The sequence below is a fragment of the Geotrypetes seraphini genome, chromosome 10 (assembly GCF_902459505.1).
Source record: "Geotrypetes seraphini chromosome 10, aGeoSer1.1, whole genome shotgun sequence".
Classification (NCBI taxonomy): Eukaryota; Metazoa; Chordata; class Amphibia; order Gymnophiona; family Dermophiidae; genus Geotrypetes; species Geotrypetes seraphini.
The window spans coordinates 13,870,105-13,891,000 of record NC_047093.1 but is presented as its reverse complement, the minus strand read 5'-3'; the positions used below and the strand labels follow the sequence as shown (position 1 = coordinate 13,891,000).

At 44.6% G+C, this 20,896-nt stretch overlaps 1 protein-coding gene across 2 annotated transcripts in view; it reads right to left on the bottom strand.

The window, feature by feature from the left end:
- Positions 1 to 20,896, bottom strand: part of ABCA5 (ATP binding cassette subfamily A member 5) — a 153,137-nt gene that overhangs the window by 113,694 nt on the left and 18,547 nt on the right. For both annotated transcript variants that reach the window (XM_033962419.1, XM_033962420.1), the window contains exons 4-7: positions 18,346 to 18,507; positions 16,544 to 16,635; positions 14,753 to 14,976; positions 11,742 to 11,883 (exon numbers count right to left, since the gene is read on the bottom strand). In XM_033962419.1, the coding sequence (XP_033818310.1) occupies positions 11,742 to 11,883; positions 14,753 to 14,976; positions 16,544 to 16,635; positions 18,346 to 18,507 (620 nt within the window). The remainder of the gene's footprint in view (positions 1 to 11,741; positions 11,884 to 14,752; positions 14,977 to 16,543; positions 16,636 to 18,345; positions 18,508 to 20,896) is intronic.

Below are 20,896 nucleotides of genomic sequence, written 5' to 3'. Positions count from 1 at the left end.
AAAATTGCAGAATACAGTGGAGAATAACAATATATTCGGGTAACAGAAAAACGTTATCTAACATTGAAGGAAGAAGTTTATTGGATACTGATGGAGGGTGCTTAATTAGGCTTCTGAATATATATTGGTAGGTATGGTTCGAGGAGTTAACTAATGTGTTAACATGGGGGAGAAAGCATGTGCGAGTAGGGAGGAGATTAGTAAGTAGGGAAGTGTTTTTTGAATAGAATTGTTTTTCTTTTCTTCTTAGCTATTTCTGGGCAAGAATCCAAAGCTCTGCCCGGTACTGTTCTTAGGTTCCAACTCCTGAAGCCTCCGTCAAATCTCACTCCAGTCCATCTACACCCTCCCAGCCATTGAAGCCCTCCCAAGCCCATCCTCCACCAAACGGCCATACACAGACACAGACCGTGCAAGTCTGCCCCAGTCCTGGCCTTAGTTCTTCAACATTTGCTATTATTTTCTGATTCTAGATCCTCTGTGTTCATCCCACGCTTTTTTGAACTCGGTCACCATCTTCATCTCTACCACCTCTCTCGGGAGCGCGCTCCAGGCATCCACCACCCTCTCCGTAAAAGTAGAACACTTGTCCTGGTGTTACATGCTTTATGAGCTTAGAATTAGAGAATGACACAGGGACAAATTTTTTCCCGTCCCCCACGGGAACTCATTCTCCCTCCCCGTCCCCGAAAGTTCTGTCCTTGCCCCTGCCCCATTCCTGCAAGCTCCGTTCTCATCTGCACAAGACTCAAACGCTTTAAAACCGTAAGTGCTTGAGGCTTGTGTGGTTCAAGTTTATATTTGTATCTAATAAACCGCTTATTTAGTTTGCTAAGCGATGTACAATATAATAAAAGGTTACAAATAAGTATCAGGTGCTCACGTACATTGTGGTTAAACTAACGTGAATCGTGAGGGAAAAATAGGGAAAAGTTACAATGCTTGATAAAGTAAGAAAGAAAAACAATAAAGGAATGAACAAAAGGGAGGGGAAATTTAGTGCCAAATCTGCTCCATATGTTAAAAGAATAAAAAAAAAATTATGGAATTGCAAGTGAAAGATCGAATGCATCATTAAAAAGATGTGTTTTTAAGGATTTTTTAAATACTGACAAGTCTTTTAGTTCTCTAATGTATTGAGGTAGAAGGTTCCATAATTGGGGGGGCCATAACTGAGAACATGTCGTGCCTTCTGATGCCTATGGTTAAGGCAGAGCTTACAGGAATAGGGCAGGGACAGCGACAAAACTTGCAGGGACGGGGTGGGTGAACTGAGTTCCTGCGGGGACAAATTTCTCCCCGTGTCATTCTCTACTCGGAGTCAAGGTGCTCATCCGACTGTGAATTCACTAGTGTTCTTCACTTGAACTGACTAGCCTGCACCTCTCAACAGCAAATTGATTCACAGCTATTAATACTTACGAGTGTGGGACACACTGTTAAAAGTCTGTGAGCGCCACGTTTTTCCCAAAGTATAAAGTTATGCTTTGGGCGGGAATGAACTGCATCTCTCTGTACTAACTAGTGCTGCCCTATTCACGATTCAAATCGATTCACCGATTCACTTCGGGTGAATCGATTTGAATCGATTCGTATTTTAAAAAAAATCGGCCTGGCCGTTTCTCCTTTCACTGTCACTGTTTTTTTATTATATTTTTTTTTAAATGTACCTTCCCGCTGTAGTTAGGCCTCTGCCTAGACCAGGAACAGACTCTCGTTCAGCGCCACCGGCCCAGAGTAACCGAAACAGGTGATTTCTTTGCACACCCTGCAGCCATTTGTTCCGGCGTTACCATGGCCTCTCGCTCCAGCCCCTGCTGTGGCCCGGATGTGTTGAAGATTATCACTCTCGCGCTCTATCCTGCTAAGAGCCCAGATGCGTCAGGATGAAACGCTGCTTCCTTTACTAAACCGCCGCACCGCGCTAGCGGTTTTCAGCGCCAGGAGCCGCGCTGAATGCCCCACGCTGCTCCCGACACTCATAGGATCTCTATGAACGTCGGGAGTAACGCTTTCATCCTGACGCATCCTGGGCTCTTAGCAGGACAGAGCGCGAGAGTTTAGTAAAAGGGGAAATAATTTGCTTCTCAGCAAATGAACAAAAGAGACCCGCAGAGGTATTCTGGAAAGACCTAAGTGCCATGAAAATTCCAAATTCTCAGCAAGAATGGGAGAAGGGTGTTCAACTCCCAGCCAGTCCAGCTATAATCCTGCAACCTTCTCTCCGGGTGATTGCTGAAAAAGTTAAGGAAGTACTGTATTCTCGACCCAGAAAGTACATTCATTGCTCCAGTCCAGAGCCTGCAGAATATGGCTACATCAACATTTTGGAAAGGGCAGAGAACACATGTCGGTAAGTCTTAGATGCTATGGATATGTTTGGGCTACAAGAACTCAACGATGAGCTTGTAAAAATGGGATGTGGGGCTGCGGGTGAAAAATATGATGAAGACCATTGAAGGGTTGGAGCGGCAGTGCTATGAGACTTTGAACCATGCTATAGAGCCTGAGAAAGGGCTAGGTATAGAGTATGATGAAGATGTGATCTGTGGTGTAAGGAAGGAACCGAAGTGATTTGAATAATGACCAAAACAACAAAAGGAAGAAAAAATAATTTTGTTTTCTGTTTTGTGATTGCGATGTGTCAGATTTGAAACGTGTGTCCTGCCGGAGCTGGTGTTAGACCGCGAACGTGAGTTAGGATTTAACAGAGAGAGGAAAAGTCTTTTTTGTTTACACCACAGCGCCAGTGTGGTTAGGAAAAGGCAAAGGGGGTGAATAGGCTATAAAATAAACCCACCAGGATGTTTGAAAAAAACATCCAATTGAGTAGGAAAATCGAATCGAAAAATTGATTCAATAGGCTGAATCGAATCAAATTTTTTTTCCCTGAATCGGGCAGCACTAGTACTAACAATTCATTTTCCATTTCGCTCCTGGAAGTTTGTTTTCCATTTCTGCTGCCGTGATAAAAATGGAATAAGCGATTCAAACAGATGAATAAATTGGCTGACCTGGGAAAAGGAAGACCTGTGTGCGTTCCTTTCAGAATGGGATTCCTCGATACAGGTCAACAAGCTGCCAACGTAATACCTATCAAACTAATGGATTTTCAAAATCTGATGGTTTACAATGTTTTCTTTTTCAGCTAAGCAACCTTAATAATATGTTCTGAAATTACAAGGAAACCCAACCCCCCCTCAGAATTTCAATTGATACTCTTTTGAGCGTCCTCCGCACATCTTCAGGCCCACTTCTAGTCATCTCGCCTTAAATGCTCACTGTTCTGATTCCATAAGAGTAATGACACCCCTGAAGTAGCTGGTTTCTTCCCCTACTGTTGATCTGTAAGACCCATCACCCCACTATCCACTCACTAGCTCTCCCTTCACTATCCATCCCAAACCATTTACCCCACTCAAACATCATCCATCAAACTGTAAACCACTTCTATCCTCAAACATCCATTCGTCAGCAAGTACCTCTTTGTCCCTCGCCTTCCAAACAGATCCTGGAAGTCCCGACTCACACTCCATATCTTTAGTTCTAATGCAAAATCCCAGCTCCACCCATACAAGTCATGGCTCCTCTTGCTGAATGTTTACAGTCGGAGCTGATTTGATAGCTTTTGTTCTCCCTTCTCTTGCCATGAAGGAGTAACCCTCCCCCACCACCACCACCACCACCGAGAGTAAGTAGTAAAAGCAGGCTGCTGTACCAGAAAATGGAAAGGGAATGGGGACTTGTTTATTGCATTTTTGCTGACATTCAAAGCGGTGGGCACTGGAGGATTAAGTGACTTGCCCAGGGTCACAAAGAGCAGCATCAGGATATGATCTCACAACCTCTGGGTACAGAGGCAGAAGCTCTACCAGTGAGCCACAGCATTCTATGTGGAGTCCTCAAAGAGTAAGCAAGATTCCGGAACCCCAAATAGCACCAACATTCCATTTGGAACCCCCCAAAGTAGCAAGATTCCATGTAGAATCTCAAAGAGTAAGCAAGATTCTGGAACCCCAAATAGCACCAACATTCCATTTGGAACCCCCCAAAGTAGCAAGATTCCATGTAGAATCTCAAAGAGTAAGCAAGATTCTGGAACCCCAAATTGCACCAACATTTCATTTGGAATCCCCAAAAGTAGCAAGATTCCGTGTAGCATCTCAAAGAGTACGCAAGATTCTGGAACCCCAAATAGCACCAACATTCCATTTGGAATCCCCCAAAGTAGCAAGATTCCATGTAGAATCTCAAAGAGTAAGCAAGATTCCGGAACCCCAAATAGCACCAACATTCCATATGGAATCCCCAAAAGTAGCAAGATTCCATGTAGAATCTCAAAGAGTAAGCAAGATTCTAGAACCCCCAGATAGTAAGGGAAAGGGGACTTGTATACTGCCTTTTGCATTCACAACAGTGGGCACTGGAGGATTAAGTGACTTGCCCAGGGTCACAAGGAGCAGCACCGGGATTTGATCTCGCAACCTCCGGGTGCAGACAGTGGCATAGTAAGGGTAGGGGCGGTCCACCCCAGGCACTGTCTTGGGGGAGACGCCGGCACCTGTCTTCCTCTCAGTCCTCCGCTCCCCCCTGCCACAAACGTGGGCCCCTTCCCTTCCTTCATACCTCTTTAATTTTCCCAGCGCACAAGAATTTGCTGCCCGCGTCGGCTCTCTCCGACGTCACTTCCGGGCCCCGACACGATGCAAACAGCACGCTCGTGATGCGGTTTGATTTGGAAAAATTAAAGAACTACGGGAGAAAGGCAGGGGGGGGGGGGGCGCGTGCACAGCAACGGGGTGGGCAGAGAAGAGGGCGGGGCGCTGCTTACCCTCGCTACGCCACTAGACTCAGAAGCAGCAGCTCAACCAGTGAGCCACTGCGCTGTGGGTAGTGTGTGTGTGATAAGATGAAGAGGAGTGCAGAATCACTTTGGGGATGCTGGAGAAACTCTGGTTCAAAAAGTCTGGCGTAAGCTGTACTAATTCTCACAGCCGCTCCCATTATCCTAATAGATTTTACTACCTGGCACTCTTCTGTTTTCTAGCTTAATGGTAACAGTTCAGTAACAGCAACCTTGAGGTTCCTTAGTCAGAAGCCATTTAGGCCTGGCATCCCTCACTTTTTATCTGAAATCGTTATAGCGCCATAGCCATGCAATTAGACACTTTGATCATGTCCATGCAATTAGCAGATGCGATATAACAGCACAAAAAGATGCCGATGCCTTGTTTAATCCTCCCAGGCCCTTTCAGTCATTGCCTCTGCTCTCACCTCCTTTCCATTAGAAGATAATGAGGTAACATGATGGCTTCTTATCACAAACAAAACCAGAAGCTTTTAAAGGTTTCAGACACCTGAATTACAATTGCAATTGACTTGTTCTGAACGTGAGCTGGATTATTTAATAGGCGAGAACTGACCTAGCCCTTAGGAACATTTCCTCTCTAGGGTTACCATATGGTTCCAGAAAAAAGGAGGAATGAGATATCCGGTTTTACTTCCATTGAAAGCACTGGGAGTAAAACCCGGATGTCTCAATCTGGTCGCCTTTTTCTAGAGCCATATGGTAACCCTACGTTCACCTATCCTTTCGTGCAACAAGTTTGGGCTATGATGAATGGAACAGAAATACATAGTAACATACATAGTAGATCAGGGGTCTCAAAGTCCCTCCTTGAGGGCAACAATCCAGTTGGGTTTTCAGGATTTCCCCAATGAATATGCATGAGATCTATTTGCATGCACTGCTTTCATTGTATACTAATAGATCTCTTGCATATTCATTGGGGAAATCCTGAAAACCCGACTGGATTGCGGCCCTCAAGGAGGGACTTTGAGATCCCTGTAATAGATGATGGCAGATAAAGACCCAAATGGTCCATCTAGTCTGCCCAACCTGATTCAATCTACAAAATTTGTTGGTTTTTTCTTCTTCTTATCTATTTCTGGGCAAGAATCCAAAGCTCTGCCCGGTACTGTTCGCACCCGCAGCTAAAACAGAACAAAATGGCAAATCTCACCGACAAGCTCCATATCGATGTACAAACAGCAACTGTTATATGTGTTAATTCAACAATTGGGCTTTTGATTTTCTCATTATGTTTCTTTACCAATTAAGGGACATTTGGGAAGGGATTAAAACTCCTTAAGCATCAGCACAGAGGCTCCATGTGCCTGAACAGAAGGGTTGGAGTCAGCTGACTGAAGGAGAAATTGCTTAGTCATGAGCTCTCATAGGGAGACTGTGGAAGGACAGGTAGGAGGAACTGGTAAGCCACGGGGGCTAGTCTGAAAGGTACAGAGCTGTGCAGTACAATGAGAAGGACCCCAGTTCAAATCCTGGGTCAGGTCTGTTGTTTCTCTGGTTGGGTAGGGTCAAGATGTGATTACAGATCTTAAAGAGATAGAATCCCAGTCATGCAGTTGTGACACTGAGGGACATAAGGACACACAGTAGATGTCTATTTTACAGCAGCACCTGGGACACAGATTCTTTACTCCAGCGAATTTAGCTATCAGTAACTTATCTTCCCTCACACCACTGGATAAACTCTCCAGTCACTCCACAAAGTGGTTAGATTTTAACAGTCAGAGTCTTAGGCATCTCCCAATGCATCCCAGGGTGCACCGGGAAGGGGCCTAAGGCCCTGATTGGCACTGGTGGGTCAGATGGGAGGGGCCTTAGCACCTGGGCCAATCAGAGTCTTAGGCCCCACCCAGTTCATCCCAGGATGCACCGGGAAGGGGAAGGCCCACCATTTTGAAGAGGTGGGCCTGCTGGCAGGAAGGAGTGGGCATCCCTCCTCGGGGGGGGGGGTCTGGAGGGGTTTGGGGGGGCTGTTCTCAGGCAAAAAGGAGTGGGCATTCCTCTTGGCGATTTTAGATGGGAGGCGTGGAGGGAATGGGTATTGCTCCTGCCGATTAGAGGGGGGTACTCTGCTACAAATGCAGTAGGGAGAATTTCCTCCCCAATCAGCAGAGCTGGCAGGACTTCAGGGAGTCAGGCTGGCTCAGCTGATCGGGGATAAATTCCCCTGCCGCGATCAGCTTGTGACAGCTGCGGGCTGGCTTTAGGATCCCGCGGCATAGATAGGCAGCTGAAATGTAGGCCAGGGTTTTCTGTGTCTACATTTCAGCCACCTACCTTGGCATGAATTGAGACTAGGTAGTCGCTTTAGCCACTTCCGGTGTTGGCTACACCTACTTTGGCATTCCACGGCCTAAAGCAGCTACCTAGTTACGATTCTAGCCCCTTTTATTAGGGTGTCGGTAGGCGCTTAAACCTTGCCATTTTTAATGGCGTTTTTCAATTAACTTAGGTGCCAGCAGGGCACCTACCGATGCCTACGTTTAGGCGCTGGTTTTAGAATTTTTCCATAGAGCTTAAAGTGGAAAAAAATGCCTACCGTAAAACTTGTTAAAGCATTCCGTGGTAATTTGCCCGTCAATGCGTGCAAATTGCACATTATTATTTTTTTCCCTCATTTTTTTCCAGAAGGGGATGTGCCATGAGCAGTGAACGGGCATGGAAGGATTATCCAGATAGCGCATGCTAACGTCCGAATACTATCCAAGATGAGCACCCAATTAAATTGCCTAACGAGCCAATTCATGCCACGAATTGGGTGATAATTGACACCAATTTGAACTTCTGCACACATCTTGTTACGTGACAAATCCTGCAGTGTTGATCCCCAAAGAAGGTGTGGGAGATGCATGGGCAGGTCAGGGGCACTCCTAAAATTTGTGCGCAGGGTTATAGAACACTGGGGATGTACGCGCCCATATTGGGCACCAGGAATTACACTTGGTTAAAGCAGGCTTAAGTTCTGGTGTCACCTATTTTTGGCTCAGACTTCTGTGCACCCGAACCTAAGCTTAACTGGATAACGCAGACTTAACATGGGTGCACTTAGCGCTTCCCGAGTAGGAGATGGTAATTTCTCCTGTGTAATTTTTTTTTTTTCAAGGCCTACCAGCTAAGGAAAAAATGAGCACAAAATCTGCACACGAAAAAAAAAAAAAAGAGGGAAGAAAACTCCTTACTATACTACCATGTAAAATATGGGCTTAGCGCATGGGGCAGTCCTGCTTTAAAACGCACTAAATTTGTATTTGATTTGATTTCTTATATACCGCTATACCGTGAGGTTCAAAGCGGTTTACAATGAAGATAGAGTAAAGATACATTAAAATAAAATACAGTGGTACCTTGGCTTACGAGCATAATTCGTTCCAGAAGCATGCTCGTAAACCAAATTATTCGTATATCAAAGCGAGTTTCCCCATAGAAAGTAAGGGAAACTCACTTGATTCGTTCCCTCCCCCCCCCCGAGGCCAGTGGCACTGCTTTACCTCCCCCCCCGCAAACCAGCATTGCGCTCCCCCCCGCGTGATCCGCCACCCCCCGCGATCCGGAATCCTCCCCTGCTCGCATCGCCCCCCCCCCCCGCCGCGATCTGATATTCTCCCCGTATCCATCACCCACCCGAACGCATCACTTACCCCCCATTGGCACCCGGCACCAAGGCACAGGACATGCCGGTGCCGGTGCCCGAAGGTCTCTCATCCTTTTTGCTGGGCCTTGAGCATCTGCGCATGCTCAAGGCCTTAGTTCCTACTCTCTCCGAGATTCTCGGAGATCTCGAGAATCTCGGAGAGAGCAGGAACTAAGGCCTTGAGCATGCGCAGATGCTCAAGGCCCAGCAAAAAGGATGAGAGATCTTCGGGCACCGGCATGTCCTGTGCCTTGGTGCCGGATGCCAGATGGGGGGGGCTAAGTGATACGTTCGGATGGGTGATGGGTACGGAGGACATCGGATCACGGCGGAGGTTGCGACGCGAGCGGAGGGGTGCCGGATCGCGCGGGGGGTGCCGGATAGCAGGGGGGAGGTGCTCGTACATCGAGGTAAGCTCGGTTTGCGAGGCACCAATATTGCGAATGTTTTGCTCGTTTTGCAAAACACCCGCAAACTGGTGCGCTCGTAAACCGAGGTACCACTGTAAATAAAAATAGTACTCTGGATTTCCCTAGCTGTCCCGAAGGCTCACAATCTAGCTAAAGTACCTGAGAAAACAATAAATAAAAGAAATAAAGTAAATTCCAGTCAGACAATAGGATCTGATGTTAGAAGTTCATAAAGACGATATGCCAAGGAGCGAAAGCTGGTATGCTCCTTGAGCCCTGACGTATGCAGCCAAGCCAACACACAGGAAGTAGTAATGAGTGCCAAAATACGGGCTAGTCATTTAGATCACAGTCAATGCAATGCTAAAATACAGGCATGTCATTAAATGTGATAAAGATCCTGGTACATTATCTCATGCTTTTTTGGTTATGTCCTTGAATCAAATCATTTTGGTCTGCCATCCTATTATTTTTGGGTTCTTTATGGGGTAATCCTGTGGTGGGTTCTCCAAGGGGAATCATTTTTGGAAAAGCAGCTGCTTGTGGGGGGTTTTTGGTCTTTTATTTCAGAAAGCGCTTATGATTGGGCATATACGCAATTTTGGCTACAGAAAGAATCTCCAAGTTTCTGGCATTGGAAGAATCAATTGCATCGTTTATTTTTATTTGAGAGTTGGGAGGTTCGACGTTCGCCTAGAAAAACTCGTGTTTTTATGGAGGTTTGGGATCCTTATATTCAAAATCTTTCACCAAGAACAAGAACTTTAATTCTCAATGACTGACGATGAAGCTAAGGTTAGCACCAAATTCACACGTCCTACCCTAGCATGGGACTCCACTCTACTAACGGCAACAGATCAGGTACGCAGCCTAGGAGTAACCATAGATGGACACCTATCCCTATCTGCCCACATATCCCAAGTAATCTCCACCTCCTTCTACTACCTCCGCCAACTGAAAAGGATCAAACCCTACATCTCCACACCTGACCTCGCCCAACTCCTCTACGCATATGTCCTCTCCAGAATGGATTACTGTAACTCCCTATTTAATGGACTAACCAAAAATAATCTCAAACGCCTCCAACGTGTCCAAAATGCAGCTATCCGCCTCCTACACAACCTCAACTACCATGATCCCGTCTCCCCAGCACTCCGCGCTGAACACTGGCTCCCAATTAGCCAGCGCTGTGCTTTCAAGGCCCTAGCAGTAGCCCACAAGAGAATTTATGCCACCACCCCCTCCTACATAAAATCTAAGCTTCCCATCTACACCCCCACTCGCACCCTCCGCTCAAAATCGGAAATACGCCTATGCATTCCCCCTGGAAGGTCCCTCCTCTCAGAAACTGCCCGCAAACGATCCTACAGCCACTTCATCCCACATCTCTGGAATAAACTCCCCCCCCCAACTCAGGCAATAGAACTCTTTATTGACATTCCGTAAAATGGTAAAGACCCTCCTCTTCAACTAAAGATCTCCCTCAGTCTACACCCCCCCTTAAACCCCACCTCTCTCTTCTCTCCCCTATTTAACTTCTCCTAAATTTCAGTATAGTCCTCTCTTAGTCTGTACTCTGATAAATTGTCTGTACTCTGAAAAATTGTTTGTACCCTGATAAATACTGCACAATCTTGTATGTCCAAGCACCTAAACCTATTGTACATCTTATTTGCCTAATTACTTCTACTGTGTATGTTTACTTGTAGACCGTTCTGAGCTACTGGGAGAACGGGATATAAATCTAAATAAATAAATAAATAAATAAAATCTAATTCATTCCAGATATTTATTTTGTTTGTTTATTTTTGTCACCTTTCATCTGGGGTGGGGGATTTCATTTGGAGGGAAGTGTAGGGGGGGAAGGGGATGGAATCAAGGGGGGTGTAGAAAGGAATGGATTAGTTCATATGGAAATTTAATTTGGAGGAATGATATAAATATGTATGAAATATTATTACAGTGGTACCTTGGATTACGAGCATAGTCCGTCCAGGAGCATGCTCGTAATCCAAAATGCTCGTTTATCAAAGCGAGTTTCCCCATAGGAAACAATGGAAACTCGCTTTGATGCATTACCCCCCCCCGAGAACCGGCATTGCTCCCCTCAAAGCCTCCCCCCCCCCCCGCAATCAGGTCCCCCCCTGCGATCCGGCACCCCCCGACACGATTGGGCACCCCCTCGCCACGATCCGACCCCCCCGACACGATTGGGCACCCCCCCTGACACGATCCAACATCCCCCCTGCCGCTTCTTACCCTCATCTGGGCACTCTTGAAATTCGGCCTTCTCCTCTGCTGGGCCTTGAGCATCTGAGCTTGCTCAAGGCCTGCGAGTTCACTTTCAGAACGTGAACTCGCAGGCCCAGCAGAGGAGAAGGCCGATTTTCAAGAGTGCCCAGATGAGGGTAAGAAGCGGCAGGGGGTGCCCAATTGTGTTGGGGGAGGGGGGGTCAGATCATGGCGGGGGGGGGGTGCCGGTTCGAGGCAGGGGGGGGGGTGCTCATAAATTGAGCCATGCTCGGTTTCCGAGGCACCGATTTTGCAAATGTTTTGCTCGTCTTGCAAAACACTCGCAAACCGGTGCACTCGTAAACCGAGGTACCACTGTATTATGATTCTTATTGTAATGAATATATTTTTGTATTATCTTATTATATTTCTTACTGGATTCTTTCAATAAAATTGTTATAAATTTATAAAAAAATATAAAACGCACTAAAGCTCATATTTTAACGTGTTTTAGAGAAAGGGTCCCTTAATCTAGAGATTGAAAATCAGCAAACCTTAGCACAGAGGACAGAGCTCAGGTTCTAACGTTAATACTCACCGAAGACACGCCGTAGGAGAAAAACAGAAAAAATATCAGAAAGATATTGCTTTTAGAGAATGGAGAGATGGTCTTCACGGTGACAGTCATTAGAAGAGACATGAACAAAATGACTGCTGCATACAGGAGAACCCAGGATAGCCTGCAAAAAATAACACATGTTTTCTCACCACTTTGGTTTATTAATCTTGTTATACCGCTCATTCATTTTCCTGGTACAAGCGGTTTACCAATACCTGGCCAGTATATCCTTCGTGTTAATAGAGAATTTAAGTAAGAGCTTAACAACCCAGTCTTCAGGACACACTGGGCCAGTATGGATTTCAAGATATCCACAGTGAATTTGAATGTGTTCACCACATTCTCCATTCTGTTTTACTACTTGGGATCTAGCTAGGTACTTGTGACCTGGATTGGCCACTGTTAGAATTGGGATACTGAGCTTGATGGACCTTCAGTCTGTCCCTGTTTGGAAATTCTTATTTTCTTAAGTGAGCCAAGTATAGGGCAATCAAGCCATTGTGACATCACTGATGAGGTTGGCTCTTATTGGTGAAATGAGGCATTATGACATCACAAATCTCAGCTCTGGAATGTCGCTGCTCTTTGGGTTTCTGTCAGGTACTTGGGTTGGCCACTGTTGGAAACAGGATACTGGGCTTGATGTACCATTGGTCTGTGTCAGTGTGGCATTTCTTATGTTATTCAGTGAGCCAAGTATAGAACAATGAAGCCATTGTGACATCACTGTTGAGGTTGGTTCTTAGGCCCTGGTGGAATGAGGCATTATGAAATCACAATCTCAGCTCTGGAATGCTGCTGCTCTTTGGGTTTCTGTCTGGTACTTGGGACCTGGGTTGGCCTCTGTCCCAGTTTGGCAATTCTTATGTTCTTAGGTCTTCTTTCTTTTCTAGCAAAATTCTCCATTCTGTACCTGTTAACACGAAGCCTCCATTCATTTAATGAGTGTCTCCTCATCGCACCTTCCCACCGCCATATCTGGCAGGGAGCACATCAGAAACACTTGTTAGTACTGCTGGCCCCAAGCTTTGCAATGAGTTTTTCATGGTTATTAGAGCTGACAGCCTCTTTTCAAAATGTCAAGGGTGCCCTCAAGACCCTTTTTCTTTACTCAGGGCCTCCCATTAACTGACCCAGCCAGATTACGCAGTGCTGTAGCCTTGTGCTCCTCCCGCTCCGCCTTTCCCTGACAAATTAATGCTGTAGTTCTTCCATTAATGGTGACCTCCCTGGCATTTGCTGTTTGTTTAACCTTGTTCTTATAAGTTATAGTCTGTGTCCTCCCTATTCCCTAGATTTCATTATATTTTTTTGTAAACCACTCAAATGTTATTTTATATTGATTTGTGGCAATAACATATAATAAAATGAACTTGAATATGAGATAAATTTACATGTGCTGCCTCCTTTGAATGCAAACCTGTCTCATGCATATTCATTGTGGGCATCTGAAAACCTGACTGGCTTGGTGTGTTGCAAGGACTGGGTTAAGAACTGCAGATTTAAGGCGATGCGGAGGCCAGTTAGCAAATGAATCGGGGTTGTGAAAACAGGTCCACAGCAAGCTCTCTGCAGCTCGTGCGGCCACAAAGGGTGCAAGGGAAGCCGTTCATTGGCTTCCCTTGCGCTGATGTCACCAAAGTGGGTGGGGCAGCAGTGGACCATTGTCAGTTGGGGGCGTGTGTCACACAGGGCGCATTTAGCGCTTGCGATGGTCCTGTCCGTGTGCAGACACCTAAATTTGGCATGCAGCAAAGGAATGGATGTATGGGTAGGATGGGCTCGTGTCCAGGAAGTAATCTGTGTGGGTATGCTCAGGTCTCAAATAGCCAAGCATTTTCCCATGCCTAACCCCACCCACATGGGCCAGAGAAAACAAAAACAAATTTTCAATAGCAAACTTCATGAGTAAGCATTTCTCTTATTCTCTTTTTAAAGAATATGGCCTAAAGAAGGGATCTCAAAGTCGGGCTTTCAGGATTTCCCCAATGACTATGCATTGAAAGCAGTGCATGCACACAGATCTCATGCATATTCATTGGGGAAATCCTGAAAACCCGACTGGATTGCGGCCCTCAAAGAGGGACTTTGAGACCCCTGGCCTAAAGGCAGAAAGATATGGGGTTTTGACTCCTGTGCCCAGGCAGAGAAAGTAAAAGATTCATCTCCATAAAAGTGTCGTGCATAGCCTTCAAATAATGCTTAGCTCATCATTCCTCCTGTCATGAATGCCAAATTTCCACTTATCCAGCAGGCATCTGTCTTCATGTCTAGGTCCCATCAAGAGTTGTGAGCGACACCTCCTCAGAAGACGCTTGCCTCGGGACACCAGATGTCCGGGAAAATCCGGACATGTCCTCTTTTTAGAGGACTGTCTGGTGCCCGGACGGACTTTCCAAAACCAGGTAGTTTGTCCGGGTTTTGGAAAGCCCCGACCTCCCGGCCGCATCTGGAGGGCCTCTGAGCATGCGTGGACGATGTGACACGCATCCGCGCATGATCTGAGACCCTCCAGACAAGGCCCGAAGGTTGGAAAATAAAGCTGAGGTTTTGCAGGGGGGGGGGACAGGGCTAGAGGCGGAACTGGGCAGGGCTAGAGGCATACTGTGTGGGGCCACGTGCCTAGGTTTCTCTGGACAAAAATCTAGTAACCCTATGCTGGCCTCATGTGAAACTGTAATGTCATGTTAACTAAACCAGTCCTGGACTCCTATGATCAGCACCGTATCAAGGGCTGTGTGAGCGATGTGATATCCACAGGATGCAAATATGGAGGCATGCAAAAAAACGCTCCCTGCCCACCGTCTCTTCTCATTGGTGGAGGTGAAGCAGGCAGGTTGGAGAGGGAAGGGGAGGAGACCAGTGGGTAATCGGAGGACACAATTACATCTCAGTATGGTCCTCTCCTCTGAATTCACTAAAGATGCCCCCCCCAGATAGAAATAATTTTGAATTAATCATAGCCATACCACCTTTTTCTAGAATCATACCAGTAAGCGGTGTTATGAAGGCCCATTATTATTAAGTATTCTTTTAACTTCTTCTCTCCTACGACGTGGATGGATAAATAGTACCCGAAAGGCACAAATATCATGGTAAGATAGAAGAGAATTATTGCCCGAGAAAAGGTGTCTACTTCTATACTGGCTGGCTTTTCCATCGTAGAAGCTTCTGTGGGCTTCAGGTTCTCCCAAACCGAATGACCGGTTTTTAGCTGTATCAGAAACAGGAAAAAAAAAAAATTGACAAGTTCAAGTTTAATCAATTGTTATTTAAATCTGTTATCAAGTAAGAATCTCAACAGCTGCTGCTCGAAATTACGCGATTTACAAAAAGGGCAAAGGAGGAAATACACAAAAGGCTTGGTTGGGAACTTCCTGAACGGAATCAAAGCTTCAGCAGGCAGGATGCCTAAATTCGCCTGTGTGGGTTTTTACCTGGGGTGGGGGAACAATTCCATAAATTGGCGGCTAAATTTAGGCATGAAAAAGATGTGTGTTTAGCATCAATTTGATATAATAGTGTTATAGCATAGTAGCACGACATCACTTTAACCTATCCAAACTTGTCGTGACAGATTACGTACGGTCAATAGCATTTAAATGCATTTTAAAATGCATGAATTTGATATTATTCTATAACTAGTGTTTAAGCCCGTTACATTAACAGGTGCTAGAATAGATGTGTAGAATTTCTTTCTTTCTGTCTCTCTCCCTGCCTCCATCTTTCTTTCTTTCTTTCTGTCTCTCTCCCTGCTTCGTCTTTCTTTCTTTCTTCCTGTCTCTCTCCCTGCCCCCGTCTTTCTCCCTGCCTCCGTCTTTCTTTCTTTCAGTCTCTCTCCCTGCCCCCGTCTTTCTTTCTTTCTTGCTCTCTCTCTGCCCCCATCTTTCTTTCTTGCTGTCTCTCCCTGCCCCCGTATTTCTTTCTTTCTCTCTCCCTGCCTCCATCTTTCTTTCTTTCTGTCTCTCCCCCTACCCCCATTTTTCTTTCTTTCTGTCTCTCTCCCTACCCCTGTGTTTCTTTCTTTCTCCCTGCCTCCGTCTTTCTTTCTGTCTCTCTCCCTGCCCCCTGTCCTTCTTTATGTCTTTCTTTCTTTCTTCTATTGGCTCCCGGCGCTATCCATCACCATTTCCTTAGTTCTCTGTACCCTTTTGGCTCTCATCGATCCTCCACTGCATTTAATACTCTTTCGGTCCCAGCTCCATTCCTATCTATCCTTCCTTCCTTTGCCTCTAAGGCCATTCTTCCTGACCCAATATTCCACCCCCAACCAGCTTCTCTTCCTTTTTTACCCTTTCTCTTGTACCCCACCCTAGGACCAATTTCTCTCTCATCTCTACCCTGCCCCTCCCCATAGTACTGCTACTCTCCCCATTCCAACATCTGCCACTTTAACCCTCTTCACCCAACCTCACCCCAACACCAGAGCCTGCACCGATTCAAACTGCCTACATTTCCAGCGCCTCTTTCCTGGAGGCACAATTCTTTATATGGCGCCATGGCATCACTGACATGCAATCGGCAGCTGTTTTTAAGGCAGCTGCCGATATCGGTGCTGTTTAGAGAATCCGAGCCTTAGTGCGCATTTTCTTTCATCACCCAAATTTGGGCATCGTTTATTGAATTTAGTCCAAAATGCCAGTCTGCAGGCTGAAGTCCCCTAAATTACCCCTTTTTTTCTGATTCCGCTTTCCTACACAGACACATGAAAGAATATAAGCTCTAATTACTGGCGACTAAATCCCGATACACCGAGTCAACCTTTGTGTCTTTGGGTTTACCTGTATGATGGCAGAATCGATGCAGGCCTGCAAAGTTGTGAATGCCGAGTGTAAGTATTTGACACCTTTACAATGCAGAGGTGCACAACCAGCTGCAAAAAACCACAAGGAAAAGCATCAGCGGATCCTGGCAAAGCTTTTATTAAATGATTTTTGGTCTATGCTGCTCTGGGGGCTACTGGATCTGGCCCTTCTGTCAAATGCACACACACACACACACACACACAAATACAGAAAGTGAGACACAAACACACACATATAAGTAAAAAAAAGAGAGAGAGACACACACAAGCAAAGAGAGAGACACACACACACAAGCACAGAGACACACATACAAGCACAGAGAGAGACAGATACACAAGCAAGCAGAGAGAGAGAGAGACACACACACAAGCAAAGAGAGACATGCACAAAGCAAAGAGAGTGAAACACACACACACACACACAAACCAAGACACACACACAAAGCAGAGACAAACAGACACACAGAGACAGACACACACATACAGAAAGCGAGACACACACACATACAAGCAAAAAGTGAGACACACACACAAGCAGAGACACATACACAAGCAAAGAGAGAAAGACACACACACACAAAGCAAAGAGAGCAAAACACACATACTAACCGAGACACACACACACAAAGCAGAGACAGATACACACATGCAGAACGTAAGACACATACATACAAGCAAAAAGAGACACACATACACAAGCAGAGAGAGAGACACACACAAGCAAGCAGACACACACACACAAAAGCAAGCAGAGAGAGACACACACACAAGCAAAGAGAGAGAGACCACACACAAGCAAAGAGAGAAAGACACACAAGCAAAGAGAGACACACAAAGCAAAGAGAGCGAAACACACACACACACAAACCGAGACACACACAAAAAGCAGAGAGGCAGACAGACACACAGAGACACACACACATACACACACAAGCAGAGAGAGAGACATACACACACACACACACACACAAAAGCAAAGAGAGCGAGTGCCTGGTAAGACGCCAGACAAGTAAAACATATTTCATGCTGCTCATCCTAAAAATAAGCAGTGGATTTTTCCAAGTTCAACTTGATAATGTTTTATGGACTTTTCTTTCAGGAAATTATCCATGCCTTTTTTAAACTCTGCTAAGCTAACTGCTTTCACCACAGTCTCTGGCAACAAATTCCAGAGTTTAACTACACGTTTAACTTCTGCTCGGGCATAGCTAGACAGAAAAACTCTCTCAGGTTTCAAAATTTCTTTTTCAATAGTCTGAGCTCAGGCAATACAATTTTCCAGTTGAGATCAAAGAGCTCTAAGTTTCCTATTTAAAAAAAAAAAAAAAAAAAAGTAAAGAAACAACAGCATGGAAAAGTATCTTAACGGTTGAAACAATTACTGGGAACCAAGGAAGTCAGGGTTCAAATCTCAATATGATTCCTTGTGAGTTTGGAGACATGATTTAATTTTCCATTGTCTTGGGTGCAAACTTAGATTATACTTATTAGACTAGAATGCAACTTGCCTCTAATTATTACTGACAACATAAGAACTAAAACCAAAATTCCCCCTCTTAGGCTTCTGGCCTGTAGGCCTGGTTCCCCAAAAGCAGCACGCACACGCACACGCACACACACACACACAAAATACAATTAACTTGCAGCTGCCTCAGACACAGCTGGAAGGCAAACTATAGAACCAGCCCTCATTTAATGAAATAGCCCCAGATGGTTTGCACAGAAGGGAAACTGGATTTTCACACAAAAGCAGCTAATCAAGGCCTCTTAGGACCGTACCATTTGATCCGATGTGAATACTGGCATCTGGAACAGCATCTGGAAAAAATCGGAGCTTATAGGACATCATATCCTTAAAAACTAGGCCGACCCACTCCTTTGGGCTGGAAGCACTTATGCCTTCCAATTCCTCTTCATTAGAGTATTCTTCTAAGATTAGTTCTACAAAATAAAACGAGCGTCTGTAGATAAACTCAGAAATGTACTGAATTTAGCAAGAAGTCATCAAACCTAACTGATTAGGGCAGAAACGTTTTTAGACTTTCATTTTTCCAAGGTAATTGTTCGTTGAAATCTCATTTTTAAACCTAATTAGGTAGTACAGTGGTTCTTAACACTGTCCTGGGGGACCCCCTGCTAGTTGGGTTTTCAATATATCCCTAATGAATATGCATGAGAGATATTTGCATATAATGGAGGAGACAGGTATGCAAATATGTCTCGTCCATATTCATTATATACATACAACGGGACTATAATACAGACTACTAAAGCCTCAATTAGTTGAATAATTTGATTATTAAGAAGTCATAGAGTTTACTACATCTGACTATATGTACATTAATTTATTATTATTTCTCATTACAATTTATAAATATTCATCACTAGTCATCACAATTTTAAATACCAGTTCACCCCAATATAATAACACGATAACAACTTAATTTTTTTATACCGCCATAACCAAAAGTTCTAGACGGTTTACACTAAAAAGAGCTGGACAATCAGCGAAATACAATACAGTAAAAAAATACAAATATTTGTAAAATAGAAATTCAATAATAAAACTCTCATTAACTATCTATGTTTCCGCTTCGTTTACATTGGAGGGTGCTAACCCGCCAATTATACAACAAGCTTTTTCGTTATTAATTTATTTTATTTCCCTGTTTTTTCCACATCATGCCTCTCCTCTTCGGTTTTCTTTTTTAACGAGGTTTAATTAGAATTGCATTAAACTTACTTTGTTGTTTTTCCTAGTTGGATAAGAAATTTACTTTATTGCATTGTGATTCTATTTTCATGTTAAGATTTATGCTTGTAGAATTTGAAGAAATAAAAAATATATAAAAAAAATAAAACTCTCATTAGGTAATAAACTTATCGAACAAAGTGGTCTTAATTAATTTCCGAAAACTGCAATAGGATAACATAACTTGCTGAATACATTTACCTAACCAAGATTGTTGCTAGAGTCCTATCTAAGAAGGTCTTATATCTACACCTGTTAATTTTTGGATAAGCAAATAAGTAGAAGTTTCTAGTTTCTCTTGATGGTCTATGCAACACAAAATGAGGAAAAAGGGAAGCTGGAGATAATCCCGATATCAGCTTAAAGCAGATACAGGAAAATTTGCCTCCAAAGGCAGCCATTGAAGTGAACGATAATTAGTCCATATTACTGTTTACTTCATTTGCTGCCTTTGGAGGCACGAGTATTATTCAAATTTTCCTGTATCTGCTTTAAGCTGATATCGGGATTGTCTCCAGCTTACCTTTTTCCTCATTTCGTGTTGCATAGACCATCAAGAGAAACTAGAAACTTCTACTTATTTGCTTATCCAAAAATTAATGGGTGTAGATATAAGACCTTCTTAGATAAGACCCTAGCATTTCAAGCTGGTCCTCCTTCCATACTGTTGCAAATGTTCTGTCAATGTCTCATTCCCCCCCCACCCCCCAAATCCTTGCAATCCAAATGTTCAATGTTCCACACAAGCATTCAGTAGACTGTTGTATCGGACTTCAACGTTTAACTTCCTGGATCCCCAGTCAGAAGACCTGGCTAAAAATACTCTCCACAAAGTCAAATCTCAGAAAACTCTCAGTCACGACCGGGATCCAGGAAGTTAAACATTGTCGTCCGATACAACAGTCTACTGAATGCTTCTGTGGAACATTGAACATTTGGATTGCAAGGAAGTGGGGGGGGGGGGGGGGGGGGGGGGGGGGGGAGGGGAAATGAAACATTGACAGAGGCGGGCTCTTATCGTGTTATTATATTGGGGTGAACTGGTATTTAAAATTGTGATGACTAGTGATGAATATTTAGATTGTAGTGATAAATAATAATAAATTAATGCACAAATGCATATTTATTAGGGATATCCTGAAATTCCGACTGGCTGGGGGTCCCCTAGGACAGGGTTGAGAACCAATCATTTGGTAGATGCAACGAAATCTCCATATCGCAAATTCTCACAAGGTAATAAAAATGATCTGGCTTTCATGATAGAATGAGGAGAGATCTAGGGAATCTTGAAAACTGGTCTACAATTTGGCAGCTAAGATTTAAGGCTAAAAAAAAAAGGTAGGATCATGCATTTCGGCTGCAACAAAGTGTAGCCCGAGAGCTTGTCTCAATGGGTGTAGGGTAACATGGGGCTGAGAGGCCTGTGTGTCGCCCGTTGAGACAAGGGGGGGGCAGAGCGTTGTTGGGGAGCATTAGGATAAGAAGGATAGGGCAGGGGATTTTCGAACCGAAAGGATGCAATGGGATTGGCGCACGGGAGTGCTAGACCTTGGAGGACTCGGCTCCTTCCAGGGTCCT